Source organism: Peromyscus eremicus, chromosome 12 (genome assembly GCF_949786415.1).
Source record: "Peromyscus eremicus chromosome 12, PerEre_H2_v1, whole genome shotgun sequence".
Taxonomy (NCBI): Eukaryota; Metazoa; Chordata; class Mammalia; order Rodentia; family Cricetidae; genus Peromyscus; species Peromyscus eremicus.
This window is the reverse complement of record NC_081428.1, coordinates 68,101,057-68,115,709: the sequence shown is the minus strand read 5'-3', so window position 1 is coordinate 68,115,709 and position 14,653 is coordinate 68,101,057. Positions and strand designations below refer to the sequence as shown.

The 14,653-nt window shown below is 44.9% G+C and overlaps 1 protein-coding gene across 1 annotated transcript in view; it reads right to left on the bottom strand.

Annotated features, from left to right (window-relative positions):
- Positions 1 to 469: 469 nt before the first annotated feature.
- Positions 470 to 14,653, bottom strand: part of P3h2 (prolyl 3-hydroxylase 2) — a 35,108-nt gene continuing 20,924 nt past the window's right edge. The window contains exons 8-14 of the mRNA XM_059277270.1: positions 13,613 to 13,740; positions 12,941 to 13,036; positions 12,162 to 12,312; positions 11,220 to 11,337; positions 10,260 to 10,335; positions 6,562 to 6,702; positions 470 to 952 (exon numbers count right to left, since the gene is read on the bottom strand). Coding sequence (XP_059133253.1) covers positions 860 to 952; positions 6,562 to 6,702; positions 10,260 to 10,335; positions 11,220 to 11,337; positions 12,162 to 12,312; positions 12,941 to 13,036; positions 13,613 to 13,740 — 803 coding nt within the window. The 3' untranslated portion in view covers positions 470 to 859. The remainder of the gene's footprint in view (positions 953 to 6,561; positions 6,703 to 10,259; positions 10,336 to 11,219; positions 11,338 to 12,161; positions 12,313 to 12,940; positions 13,037 to 13,612; positions 13,741 to 14,653) is intronic.

Genomic DNA, 14,653 nt, shown 5'->3' with positions numbered 1-14,653 from the left:
CTGTTTAAGGACAAGTTGGAGGCTGCCTCTTACAGAGCACTTTGGAGGGCAATCAAAACTTCAGGTGATAATACCAGTCTTCATGGTCCACAGAGGCCCTGGCAGGAGGGCCCTGGGTCACAGTCCTTATTCCAGTGGTGGCTTCCTTGAGTCTAAAAGATGCTGCTGCTTGTGATTCTTAGGGCCATGCAGACTGTGTCGGGGGCTCCTCTGACCCAAGTCAAGCTTGCTGTGAAGAGTCTGTATCAGCCATCAGCACCATGAGAGGCCACAGGGAAAGGCAGCAAGCCAGAGGCCTGAGACCAATTCACATACTAACTTTAGACCTAGGGCACACTCTAGCTGTGGGGTTGCTGAGAACCAGCGTATTGTGTTGAGATTCTGAATGTGCGGCAAATTAATTGTGTACGTATGTACTGTGTGTGTGTGTGTGTGTGGTGTGTGTGTGTGTGTGAGAGAGAGAGAGAGAGAGAGATAGAGAGAGAGAGAGATTGTCTATCTGGGTGGTATGTGTTTGGGTGTGTTTGGTATATGCATGTGTGTCATGTTCGGAAATTTCTATGATATGTGAGTGGCATATGTGTGTTTCTGTAGTATATCGGTGTTATATGTTTACCTGTGTGGCTGTGTAGTGTGCAGAGTGTGTGTGATGTGTGTTTGGAGGTGTGACTGGGTTCTGAATGATGAACTGAAGACAACCAAGGGCACGAGGAAGACAAAGCCAGCCGAGTTAGGAACAGAAGGGGAATCCAGCGACTCGTTGTATCCTGTTAATTTATAACCATGGCTCTGTACAAAAATAAAAAGGTTCTTATAAGATTAACAATTTAAATAAATAGTCGATAGAACACTCTCTTTTCTATAGCTCATCTCTGGGGTTAATATTCAGTCCATGCTTCCCGCGCTGCTCTTGATCCAAGATGGCAATCACTTCATCAGCCTGTATCCGCTCCTGCAAAAAGACAATTGACACATTTCTGGGATAGGCGTAATAACCAGGCCCGGCAGCAGATGCTTCCCCAACACTTCCAGCCAGCCATCTGTGCGCAGTCAGGGAAAAGCCTACTTCATCCAAACTGGTGCATTCTCCATACATCCCTGTGTCCTAAGATCTCCTGATGGAGCCTCATCCGATGATCGGCTTTCTACCCTTCCTGTCTCGCGGTCCCACCACCATCTCCCACTCAACTCAGCGTTTAGACTGAGCTTGCCATTTTCTCCCCTCGCCCTGTCATGCTCTTCTATAAGACTTCTATTTCTCAGAAAAGCCTACTGTGGCTCAGCATTTGCCTGAAAAGCTCGGCCCAGGCCCTGGTCCTCTCCACTGGATACACCTTTGGCCCTGGCTTTTCTGTGTCTTGTTTCTGTCCCCATCATGGAGCATGGCTATTGGCTTATTTTGGGCCAGAGTTTCTCAGCCATGGCGTTACTGACATTTTGGTGTGTGTGTGTGTGTGTGTGTGTGTGTGTGTGTGTGTGTGTGTGTAGAGGAGTTTCCTGTGTACTGTAGATGTTAACATCCCTGGTATACAAGATGTCCCCCACTTTGTGAGAACTAAAAATGTATCTAGACACTGTGAAATGTCCCCTAAATAGCTAAGTGCTACATCTTAAGAGTAACTCCTTCAGATCCTTCTCAATAAGTGTTCTAGAAGGTTCCAAACAAGTTTCACTCCTCACTCAAGCTCCTTGTGGACATTCTCCCTCACACTGAACTGCAACACTGTCCTATGTGGGGCTCACAACTCCAGTTGGTTGCAGGTTCTGTTTCCTCGGTGGGCTGTCAGGATTTTTTTTTTTTTTAAAATCCACGCCTTTCTGTCTTTTCCAGTCATATTGCGTCCTGCCTCTCTGCTCACCTTATACTGCGACTCCAGATTACCTCAAAGTCTCTAAGTGTTCCTTCTCAAAATAGTTTCCCAGCTCGAATCTGGGCAAAACGCTCCCCTGGGTGCTTCCAGTATAGCCTGCATTTCCTTCACTTCACACCAGTGCAGCATAGGGCCAGCGGGTCTTCCTCCAAACTTCACAGGCAACCTTCCACCTCAGTTACCTGGGTTATTCATCTAATCTAAGTCCACATGTTGGCTGAAGTCATCTTTTCTTTCCAGGGATTGGGGGAGCTTACCCCGGTGTAGAGGGTAGAGGGTGAGCGCAATGGCTTCCTGGCAGCCAGAATAAAAGCCACGTATCTTTTTTTTTTTTTTTTTTTTTTTTGAGACAGGGTTTCTCTGTGTAGCTTTGCGCCTTTCCTGGAACTCACTTGGTAGCCCAGGCTGGCCTCGAACTCACAGAGATCCGCCTGGCTCTGCCTCCCGAGTGCTGGGATTAAAGGCGTGCGCCACCACCGCCCGGCATAAGCCACGTATCTTAATATGAAATATAAAATGTGAGCCGGGCGGTGGTGGCGCACGCCTTTAATCCCAGCACTCGGGAGGCAGAGCCAGGCGGATCTCTGTGAGTTCGAGGCCAGCCTGGACTACCAAGTGAGTTCCAGGAAAGGCGCAAAGCTACACAGAGAAACCCTGTCTCGAAAAACCAAAAAAAAAAAAAAAAAAAAAGAAAAAAGAAATATAAAATGTGGTCCCGGCCTCCTTTTTAGCCTCACCTCCATCCAGCTCTTATCTTTTATAAAACCTTTCCTTCTAGCTTCTTTGGGGGCTGTGTTTTTTTTGTTTGTTTTCTTGGTACCAGGAATTGGACCCAGGGGCCCACACAGGCAAGGTATGTGCTCTGACACAGAGTTTTCCCCCGCCCGTCTTTGTTTCTTGATGACCCTTCTCCACACCTCTTCTTCTCTCTGGTCTTTTGCAGGTAGTCCTCTACCTGGAATACTCCCCCCCACACTCTCCGCCACTCCCCCGCCATGTTCCTGTTTGCTGGCTCTTCCTGCCACTCGGGTTGCGGCTTGCATGGCACATGTTTGGAGATCCCTCCTAGTTTGTCTACCATCAAGTCAGTTATTTTAGCCTGTTTTCTACGTATCACTTATTGCTGTTGGAAAAAAAAGTCTTCTGATCATTTACTTTTTTTTCTTCCTTCCTTCCTTCCTTTCTTTCTTTTTTGCTTATTTCTTGTCTGTTTTTTTCTTCTTTTAGAATGTAGGTCCAGGAGAGTGGAGAATCTCATTTTCTTGACCACTGACATATTTCCAATGCCAGTAAAAGCTACGACCTCGGGGGCTGGAGAGATGGCTCAGAGGTTAAGAGCACTGGCTCCTCTTCCAGAGGTCATGAGTTCAATTCCCAGCAACCACATGGTAGCTTATAACCATCTATAATTATATGTATAGGCAGAATGCTGTATACATAATAAATAAATCTTTAAAAAAAAAAAGCGCCAGGTGGTGGTGGTGCATGCCTTTAATCCCAGCACTCGGGAGGCAGAGGCAGTTGGATCTCTGTGAGTTCGAGGTCAGCCTGCGCTACAGAGTGAGTTCCAGGAAAGACACAAAACTACACAGAGAAATCCTGTCTCGGAAAAAAAAAAAAAAAGAAAAGAAAAAGCTACTACCTCCTGCCAAGGGCTCCACTAATATAAAGAAGAACTATTTATGTGGATGAAGGCCTAAAAAACGAATCTCCCTAGAGGAGTCCATCTTCTAAAGCTTATTTCCAACACTGCCCCCCAAATTAAACCTTCCCTGACTCTTTGTGGCCCTAAGTCATCATCTACTGCAGACAATTCTTCCACAACGTGCCTCGTGTTTTAATAACTTGAGTCCCTGTTACCATCTCTCTGGTTTGACTTGAACGTTCCACGAAAGCAGAGGTTATGCCCCATCCAATTTCTATTCCCCAGTGGCAGTCCCTCGTCCAGTTTCCAGCACACTAAATTAGAAGAATAACCATATGCTGATTTGAAAACAAAGCTCTTTCCGTGCAGGAGCTCAGAGTTAATCAGGCTGTCACACATGGGCAACTAAAGGAGCCACGGAAGACTACATAGTTACCCCTGAAAACGCAGTGCTTCGCCAGCTGACGCACATGGGAAGCTTTCACATTTGATGGCTGTGAGAAATGATCAGCATGTGCTTCTCTTAAAGAGAGGCAGGGGACCCCAGTGCTGGGACAGATGCCTACAAGGCACCGAACATTTTATGTGTGTATATGACTGAAACTTCTTGAAGATCAGGAGTATCTTTTATTTATTTTTATTATCTATCTATTTATTTATTGTTTGTTTGTTTTCTTGTTTGGTCTTTTGAGACAGGATTTCTCTGTGTAGACCTGGCTTTCCTGGAACTCACTCTGTAGATCAGGATGACCTTGAACTCAGAGATCTGTCTCTACCTCTGCCTCACAAGTGCTGGGATTAAAAGCATGGGCCACCACCACCCATTCAGTAATACACACACACACACACACACACACACACACACACACACACACACACAATCTGCTACTCACTATTTCTTGGACAGGCTCTCTTTGCTCAGGGATCCAGTCTAAGTAGGGGTTTAAACCAGAGATTTATAACCTTTGTTACATATTAGAACCATCTGGGGAGTTATAAACCCGTGGTACTGAGCTGGTTCCCTACATAATTAGATCTGAACATCTGAAGGTAGAAGTCAGGCATTAAGTGTTCTTACAGACAGAGGAGAAAATTTGCCATTAGCAACGCTAAGGGGCTCTTGTCATAACCTACAGAGACCACTAGATGCCGCTACAGCCTGCAGAGTGGAGAAGTTTCTGAGGACTTTTCCAAGAGGCAAGAATACTGGTGTTGAAGCACCCTGAGTAGGAAGGAGCAGAGAACTTTGTTTGCATTAACTATTTTAATAAAATGCTACAATGCATTGCGAGGGCATGATGGATATCAAATGATATCAAATTAATACTAAAAATGGGGCTGATTTTTCCACAATTTGTTGTCTGGACCTTAAGATAGATGGGGGAGTGGTGGTGGCATTTTGTAGATTAAAACTTCAAGGAAAGAGAAACTACAGGTGAAGGAGGCAGCCGAGTGCCCCTGGAAGGTTTCCGGGCTCTGCTGGGTTCTCTCCACCAGCGCTGTCCTTGCCTTTCTGTGCCAGGCTGTCATCGTCTTTGTGTCTGAGGTAACTCAAGTGGTCCTTACTGCCTCACTCCAGGTGCTTCCACTGTGAACTCTTTCCCTAGCTGCGGGACCTCCCTGCTCCTTGTAGTCTGGACTTCTGTTCACCTCTTCACCCTAAAGCCCTACCTAGGCAGCGAAGAAAGTGCTTCGAGAGTGTGGGAAAAAAGAAACGCCCTTTCTGATTATGGAAAGGGGGCTATTTCTAAACTGCTGCTGCTGAAACTGGACTCAGTTTACAAATTTAAAGGGAAAAATACGGCATCATTTTAAGACCGGAATTTCAGAGATGCTGGGAGATGACCCTGATTAGGATACTTAGGGCTCAAGCCAGGCGGTGGTGGTGCATGCCTTTAATCCCAGCACTCAGGAGGCAGAGGCAGGCAGATCTCTGTGAGTTCGAGGCCAGCCTGCGCTACAAAGTGAGTTCCAGGAAAGGTGCAAAACTACACAGAGAAATCCTGTCTCAAAAATATTAAGTATAAAAATATAATCTAGCAGAGGACTGGTGTTCAGTCCTCAATTGCCATGTCTGGTGGCTCACTCTTCCTCCAGATAGCTAAGTGTCCTCCTCATCAGAACATCACCTGTACTCACACAGGTACATACTCACACATAGACACATTATCAAAAACTACGTAAATCTGTAACTGGGTTTAGTGCACGCCTTGAATTCCAGCACTTGGAAAGTAGAGGCAGGAGAATCTCTGTGAGTTGGAAGCTAGCCTGGTCTACAGAGGGAGTTGGTTCCAAGATAGCCCATTCTACAATGAGAGGGCCTGTCTCAACAACAACCAGAGAAAAGTCTTTAAAGGGGAAAAATAGAATTTCACCTCTCCATCCGCACCCAGGTCTTGAGTGGACCTCAGAGGTATCAACAGACTTCTGCTGTTGGCCTCAGGTTCTCCTTTAGAGACCACTGCAGTCCATCTCTTGACCTTGGATGGAACTCTGGTTGCTGTCTGTAAACTGACAATCCCACTGAACTCAAGGGAGCCTGCCTGTCTTCTCTCAGGGGTTTCTACTCTGTCTGCCGGTCTGACCTTTCTGGGCTCTTGACAGATGGAAAACAGTAAGTGTCCCGACCACTTCAAATATAATATTCGAATACAATATGCTAAAAGAGCATTCGGCTTTATAATGTAACAAATAATAGTGATCGTCCAGGTCCCTTTATCCCTCCCCACACACTAGTTAGTGACGTTTTGATGATCTAATCTTTTTAATGACCGGGAGAAAGTCCTTGGCGGCCAATGGTACGGTATGTTAGTGAGCTCAAGACTCGGCATCTGTCCTGACAGCCAATGTTGTGCACTAATGGTGCCCTATTTTCGCAAATGTCTTCCTGGTTAGAACTCAGCTGGGTAGGAGCTACTGTCCCAACCCTCTTCTCCACCGATCCCACTGCAGAAGTCACTACAGGCTTAGGAACAATCCACAGGACTTTTCAGAGAGAGGTCAGGCCAGGGAGCAGGGCCACCTTTTGGGCGACTGTGAACTCACCAGTTCTCTGTAAAGAGGGTCTAGGGTGAACCACAGCGCCACGGCGCAGCGCTGGCCTTTGGTGACCGCCTTCACCCCATGAGGGTTCTCTCCGCCAGATGAGAAGCTGATCATTCGCCCACACTTTGGTTTGATAGAGGCCTGACAACAAAATGAAAATTAGACTTTCAGTTCCTACACCACGTGTCCCTTTATCATTCCTTCTGTGTGATTATTTATTTGGGTTCAATTTTGACACAAAGAATGATGGGATCTTAGCACTGAAAAAAACATAGATTGTCTTATTTTTTTTTAACCGGTAAAATGTAAATAGTTTCAAAATAATTTACCTTATATAATAACACCACTTAAGCAACATGCGTGGCACATCCCATGCACATAGGAATTACATGGCATGTGCTCTGGTGATAACATGCCCATCCAAGAACACAAACCTTCCACTTTGATGCACTACTACAGCTTTTGGTACTACCAGTTCATTGATGCTTAAGGTGGCTGTGCATTTTAATATCTGTGAAATTAGAAGGAACCAGACTAGGAGGGGGGTTCCACAGAAATTTTAGGTCGCAGTTATCTGGTTATACACCTTTCTAGTTCACCAACTGTACCCCTATGGTTTATTCAGTTGTCATAACATGAAGATTTGAATTCATTTCCTTTGCATTATTCCTGTCCAGGCGACATACAGGCATCACTTGGCCATCTCCAGTGATGAGAACACACCAGCCCTTGGGGTGACCTACTCACAGCTCCAGAGATTTGGAATTACTGATACAACAATTCCAAGTGCGCACACTGCTCAGCCGTCCAGTGACTTTCTGGCACACACTGTGTATAGTGTACATAGTGAGGGAACACACACTGTGGGGGGCACAGGACTACAGTGCAGAGTCAACAAGAGTCTCCTCGGGCTGAACAAGCACGGGCAACTGAGTGTTGGAGGCCCTGGTCCTGTGTCGTAAAAGGTATGTGGTAGGAGGAGAGACCATTTTGGATCCTTTAGGAAATGATGAAAGCTTATTCATCCCATTGGGCTTGGACAAGTGCAGCCAGTGAACAATGGCAGCCCCGGCCATTGTGGGTAGGAAAGACAAATGCATTCTACAGCTATGAGGCTCTCTCTTTCTAACCTTCTCAGGAACATGTTTGAATTTTTTTCTAAAGTCTTTGGATGCTACATAGATTTACTCTGGTCCTGTGACTGTGTGTAGGAAGCCTGAAACAGGCAAAATCGAAACTAAGAACCTGTGTGTGTGTGTGTGTGTGTGTGTGTGTGTGTGTGTGGTGCGTCCGTCATGCACATGTGCGCAGGTGTCCCTGGAGACAAGAAAAGGGCATGGGCCCCCTGAAGCTGGTGTTAGAGACAGTTGTGAGCCACCTGGTGTGGGAGTTGGGAACCACACTCTGTGTCCTTCAGTATCCAGTGTGGGAAGGAAAAAGGAAACCTGCCACTTCTCCTGAGATTGGATGAAGTTTGTTATAGAAAAAGAGGGGAACGGGAATTCCTCATTTTTAAGAATTCCTACCTGATCATTTTAATCATCCACAAAAGCCCTAAAACTCTGCTATATGAACAATCATGAAATACTACTGAACTTCTCCATTAAAAGCTTAACATTTTTTCATTCACTTCTTGGTGGGAAGTAGATTCTGGGTTTTGTGGGATGCTTCAGTAATTAGAACTGTAGAACTATGAAATGAGAATATCCTCCGCTTTCACACATAGAAGCAGTAGCAAAGAAAGCCAGTCTCTGGACCATCAATCACCCGGCACTTCCACATTTGGCCACTAGATGGAGTATAGGAAAAGGAATCTTCAACCATCTGATTTTCCCCCCTCCCCACTTCCCTAACTATTTAAGAAGTGACCATTTTTCTTCTTTAGTTTCCATGTTTTCAGAGCTTGGAAATAAAATGTTTTCTGCACATAGATCTTCTAAATATTAGAATCCTTTAGAGGAATTTAAACTCCAGTCTAGATCATTAATCTTGGTTTGTTTTTCCCAGTGTAGGAAACCTCAAACAACTTACTGAAATCTTTTTCTTTTCAAACAAAAGCGAGGCAACATGTCTGTTTAAACAGACATCATTGTACTTAATTTCATGAACTATTTTAAATTATAACCATGTTTCTATTCACTACCCCAGAATCCTCATAATAATCCCTTTAAGCCAATGATATATAGCTCAGGATATATAATGTTCCCTGAATGACCATGTGCATTTTAGTACTGAAAACTATGTGCAAGCGAAGATTGAATGCATAAAATATGGGAAGAATTTTGAAAATTGCTTATGTAATGCCAACACTTTGAAGTTCATCATGTACATGTCCCGACCACTTAGATGTTTCAGGAAGAAAGATACCTCATAAACAATTTATAATTTGCAAGTTCTTCATTTGAGATTTAGTGTTGTTATAGTGTGTTTGATCTTCGGCTTAAAGATCAAAAGAGTCTAACTCTATCGTCTGTAAGTGTTAAGGAAGTTGGTTTCTGAAGGCACTGGCTTGCTTATGAATAAAATGGTCGGCTGTGACTTTTGATTTAAATATTTATGGGTATAAATATCCATTTGGAGGTGAAAGTTCATGGCTTATACTTAATTGTATATACCAATTTGTATGCACACACATTTGGAGGTTCATGCTCAATCTAAGCCCACTGGCTACTTGAAGCAATTGATTTGTCCTGGACCTGAGTGACTTAGGATCTGATATTTGAAGGTCCCATCAGAGTACTTGACAGAGACCCAGAACCTAAGCCCGCCATTCTCAAGCCATGGGGCATGACCCCTCTGAGTGTCATAGGTAAATATTATATGGATTCATAACAGAAGCAAAATGTGGAGGTATTATGTTCCCCAAAATATTGTGCACCCTAAGAAACTTATCTGGAGTTAACAGCCACTAGATATAAAGGCCAGAAAATGGTGGCACACACGCCTTTAATCCTATCACTTGGGAGGCAGAGATCCATCCGATCTCTGTGAGTTTAAAGCCACATGGTGACTCACGCCTTTAATCCCAGGAAGTGAGCCTTTAATCTCAAGAAGTGAGGGCAGAAAGCAGAAAGGTATATAAGGCATGAAAACCAGGAACTAGGCTGGTTAAGCTTTTAGGCTTTGGAGCAGCAGTTCAGCTGAGATCCATTTTGGATGAGGACTCAGAGGCTTCCAGTTTGAGGAAACAGGATCAGCTGAAGAATTGGTGAGGTGAGGTTAGCTGTGGCTTGTTCTGCTTCTCTGATCTTCTAGCATCACCCCAATACCTGGCTTCAGGGTTTTTTTTATTAATTAGACCTTTTAAGATTCCTGCTACAGTAAAATTATAGTTATGATGTAGCAAGGACATAATTTTATTGGGGGGGTGTCACCACAACACGAGGAACTGTACATAAAGTTCACAGTATTAGGAAGGTTGAGAACCACTGCTCTAGGCTTTGATTCCAAGTCTAACATTATTTATATGATTGTGATCAAATCCTTAAAACCCTTTCTCAATTTGCTCATCTTTAAAATGGACTGGAACAGTCACTTATGCTTAACATTTTTATTATCTATAAGTCACTGGGGTCCTCTTTATTTCTTGAATTCTTGAACTCAGATGTATTTGAAATTCAACAACCTGCAAGATGTTGGGAAGGTGGTAATATTGAAGTAAAAATCCCAAATAACTTTTCAGGCAGCGGCTTACTTACAGTCACAGTTTTAGCATCCATTTCAGTGAAGATGAACTCCCCCCCTTCAAAGTCGTCATTCATATACAGGAGCGCACTATAAGGAAAGGAGGGACCCATTCAAATGCCAATATAGTCCTCAACAGCATCACTGGAAAATATTGAAAACTAGTGACAAATGGAGCAGCCTGAATGGTAAATTGCCTTTGACATTGACTCTCCAAACCCTTGAAATAAATCTCAAGGATAGCCTGGGTTATACTCTTGATGCTTATCAATTCCATTTACATAAGGATTTACTTTCATTTCAAACTCACTTTATATTGTAAATGCCTACTCAGGCTTTATTTCATACAGCCCTCTAAGCTCATCCACGCTGCTTATGACGCTCCTCCTCCCACATAGAAAAGTAACCCCAAAGGATGGGTTTTTCTTTCCTCAGCTTCGTTAATGAATTCCTTGTGACCTACCCGGGCCATGCAGATAGGGGCTGCTCTCTAAATGTTTTAAATAAAATATAGAAAGCAACAACTGACATGTTATTAAACATAGTGACTACATACTCAGATACATTGTTGCATGCTAGGAGATCTTCTCTTAATGTACTAACACATCTCCTCATACTATACAACAGTATTCTCTATTGAGTTTCTATTTCCTTAATGGAAAAAACGCAGACATAGTTCTGGGAGAGTGTGAACAATATACACATATATGTGATAAAGTGCTATGTGCATTGGGAGACCATGCCCTTGTGGGAAACACATGCACAATGATAGGCCTTAGTGAAACACACTGATTTATAAAGCAAGTTGTCTATTTCAAAGGAGGCAATCTGCACGTGATGCTTGAGATAAAAATGAGACAGCTCGTCTGGCCACGGCTCCTGCTCCAGGTGACTCCTACTAAAGACCTCTACTTCACAGGGATGAACACGCAGCTTCCTGCTTTCTACAAAAGCTTCATTAGGAGCAGCCCTACCTATAGTCCCGGAAAGTGTACGCAGGAGGCTCCTTCCAGCACTCATTAGCTTCCGGATCCAAGAGGCAGTTGTCCGCATGAATGGGATGGCTGAGGTCGTTTCTTCTATCCTGCTGCCCTGCCGGAAGAAGAGACCAGGGTGAGAGCAGGACGGAGAAGGAGAGCAGAAACACCACACTGTACAACAGCCGAGAGCACACTAGGACAGGCTTCTTCAGTCCTCTGCAACCGTGGGGAGACAGAGGCAGTGCAGCAATATGGAGCACACCAGTCAAGAGACTCCTGAACACAACTGGGTAGCAAACTTGGGCCAAACCACGCCTTGTCTTTTCAAGTATAAAAGATGGAATGCCTACACCTGGGTAAATCCCATGCATGTTATGGGTTGAGTTTCATGTGGGGTGGCAATTCCCAAGGAGGAAAAGGAGACGGAAACCAAAGATTTTGACTCACTCTCCCCAAGTGTAAAGTGCTCTAACATATATTTCTTTCTACCCTCCTTCAGGTGAATGGGAGAGAAAAAAAAAAAAAAAACAAACAAAACTAGACAACCAGCAGGAGTGAGGGGCGCCTGCCTCAGAATGCTCTTCAGTGAGCCCGCCCCTTTTTGTCTACACCTCCACTCTGTGCTTGTGCATGTAATTGGACTTTCCAGCTTCCTGGGTCCCTAAAACACACAGCAGAGAAGAAGTTTTTTTTTTTTCCTGCATAGCTTAGCAACTGTGAGAAATGGACTTGAAGAGAGAAAACGTACAGAACAAGGGTCTTACAGAACTTTCAGAGACAAAAGGGAGAAAAATAAAAAGTAACTTTCCATTGTTTTAGAAATCTGGCATTCTCATAAATTATCACTCTGGAACCTAACAGAGCTTGGCCGTGCTGTGTTTTCTTGCCTGTGGCATTCTGGGAAGAAGGGGACAAGTTCAGGTTCTGGAAACCTACCAGACAGGGCTGTTCTGCAGACCATGTGTGTATAGGAAAAATACAGGGTTGAGTTCAGCATGAAATAGGATTCCACAATCTTCCGAGCCTTCTCACTGACGTCATAGAAGAGGCGAGCACTCTTCAGTGGCACCCGGCCTTCATAACCAAACTGGAAAAACAAAACGCCAAGGGCTTTAGAGACCACGGGGTTGACTGGAGGGCTTGAGACAAACAGGCTCTAGGGTTCATGAAGAGAATGCCCATTGACCATCTCTGTACTGATGAAAAGGAATAATAAATGCCATGTGCTTGCAGGTTCAGCGAGAACAGTGGGCCGCTGAGAGAGTCCTTCCTGCTGGCAGAGGCCAGGTAAAAAGCTAGCTGCTCTCTCTCCCCCTTCTCCTATAACATATCATTCATTCTCCTCTAATGATACTTCTTGAGAAGAGAAGAACTACTGATTTGGGAATGTTTTCCTCATTAGCTCATGTGCTCCTTGAGGATAGTGCTTGTATAGTTTTTTGGTGAGATCCAAACTTAGGAAACATGAAGCTTGGGAAACAGATGCAGGAATGAAGGTATTATCAGCCACAGCAGTGGCTGGGGGTGTAGTTCAGAGGCAGAGCGTGTGCTGTGTGCTGAGAATCACCCTCAGCAGCCGAAAGGGAGGACAAAAGCACCAACTGAGTTTCCATTTCACACTTGCTCCCTTCTCAAGGCTTCATCCTGAATCCTCCCTTCCCAAAGGCCCCTGCCACCCCCTAAGAACCTAAACTGAAAGGGAACAAAGGATTTACTTTGAGTGCTTTCAAGACGGTTGCCCCTTCAAACTTTTCATTGGGGGTATGGGGTGACGTTTTTCCTCGGTATCCATCACCAACCAGCATGATTCCCTGAGGACAAAATGCATTCAATTGATCTGTTAGTGACAATAACAATCCACCAGGGCTGCCTTTCTGCTTTGGCTTCCAGAGTCTGAGAAACCAAATCAACACTCAGCACCATTCAATCCCAGAGTTCACATATGCCAGTTCTAACTAGTACGAGTATCTTTCTGTCTTCATTATAAAATACTACTTTTTTTAAAAAATAGACATTTAATACAAATTGTTCATATATTGGCCAATCACTGGTTAAAATAGAGGGGTTTCTCCAGCGACTTCTACGGTAGGCAGGACACATGCTGATGGCTTCCTTCCTAAGAACTAAGCCAGTGGGAGTTTCAGATCACTGCAAGCCAAAAGCTATGAAAGCGCCTCCTCCATGGTTACTGTCTCCCGCCTGAGTGAAATTCTAGTTCCCTAACGCTGCCCTCCAGGCTCAGGACACTCTGGGGCAGGGGCTGCCCTCTTCCAGGGCACTGCCCGTGAGGCTGAGGACAGACTGGCCAAGGGGCTTTTCTCCTCTAGGCCACTGGCTCCAGGCTCAAGCTGGGCTAGCACTGAGGGGTCCCCTTCTCCAGTGCTCACACTGGCCACGCTGTGGAGTTCCCGGCACTGTTCTTCGGACAGGACATTATCCAGGAGAACCCGCTGAGTCCCGTTCAGCTGTTCTGAGTTGTAGACGAAGGTGATGTTCTCATAGAGCAGAGGGCCACCTGGAGGGACAAAGCAGAGTGTCTTTCCCGCAGCTTCTGCGCTCTAAGAGGGTGCACAGAAAACCCGACAGTCTGCAATAGATAGCCCAGGAGGTGCAGTCCTCACAGGGACACAGGAGTGCTGTGGATATCGCTGTGTATGCTGTGCATGTGTTGATCTGATTGGTTAATAAATAAAGTGCTGATTGGCCAGTAGCCAGGCAGGAAGTATAGGCGGGACAAGCAGAGAGGAGAATTCTGGGAACAGGAAGGCTGAGTCTCGCCAGCCATCGCCGGCCGCCACTGTGATAAGAAGCAAGATGTAAAGATACCCGTTAGCCAGTCGCCATGTGGCACGGTATAGATTTATAGAAATGGGTTAATTTAAGATGTAAGATCTAACTGGCAAGAAGCCTGAGCCATGAGGCCATACAGTTTTAATTAATATAAGTTTCTGAGTGATTATTTCACAAGCAGCTGTGGGTCCTTGGTGCCAGGCGAGCACAGGAAAACCTTCAGCTACACAGGAATACAAGATAAATCACACAGTAGGAAGCTTGACACCAGGAACAAGCTGTTAACTGGGGTGCCTATTAACATATCAAAGCGGACCCTGTCAACCAGTCTCTCAGCCTAACCAGTACCTGGCATACCTTACCCTGAACTCTGTCCTTCCCAAAGACCCCTGGTACCCCCTAGGAACCCAAACTTAAAGGAAGCAAAGGATTTACTTTGAGTGCTTTCAAGATAGTTCATATTAGTACTGATGGGGCAAGGAACAGGGGGCGTCCTCTGGCTGAGAACCAGCCAGAACTGTACATCTGTGGTGGTATTGTGTTCCCCAAAATATTGTGTATCCTAATAAACTTATCTGGGGTCAGAGAACAGAAAAGCCACAATATTAAACATAGAGATTAGGCAGTGGTAGCACACA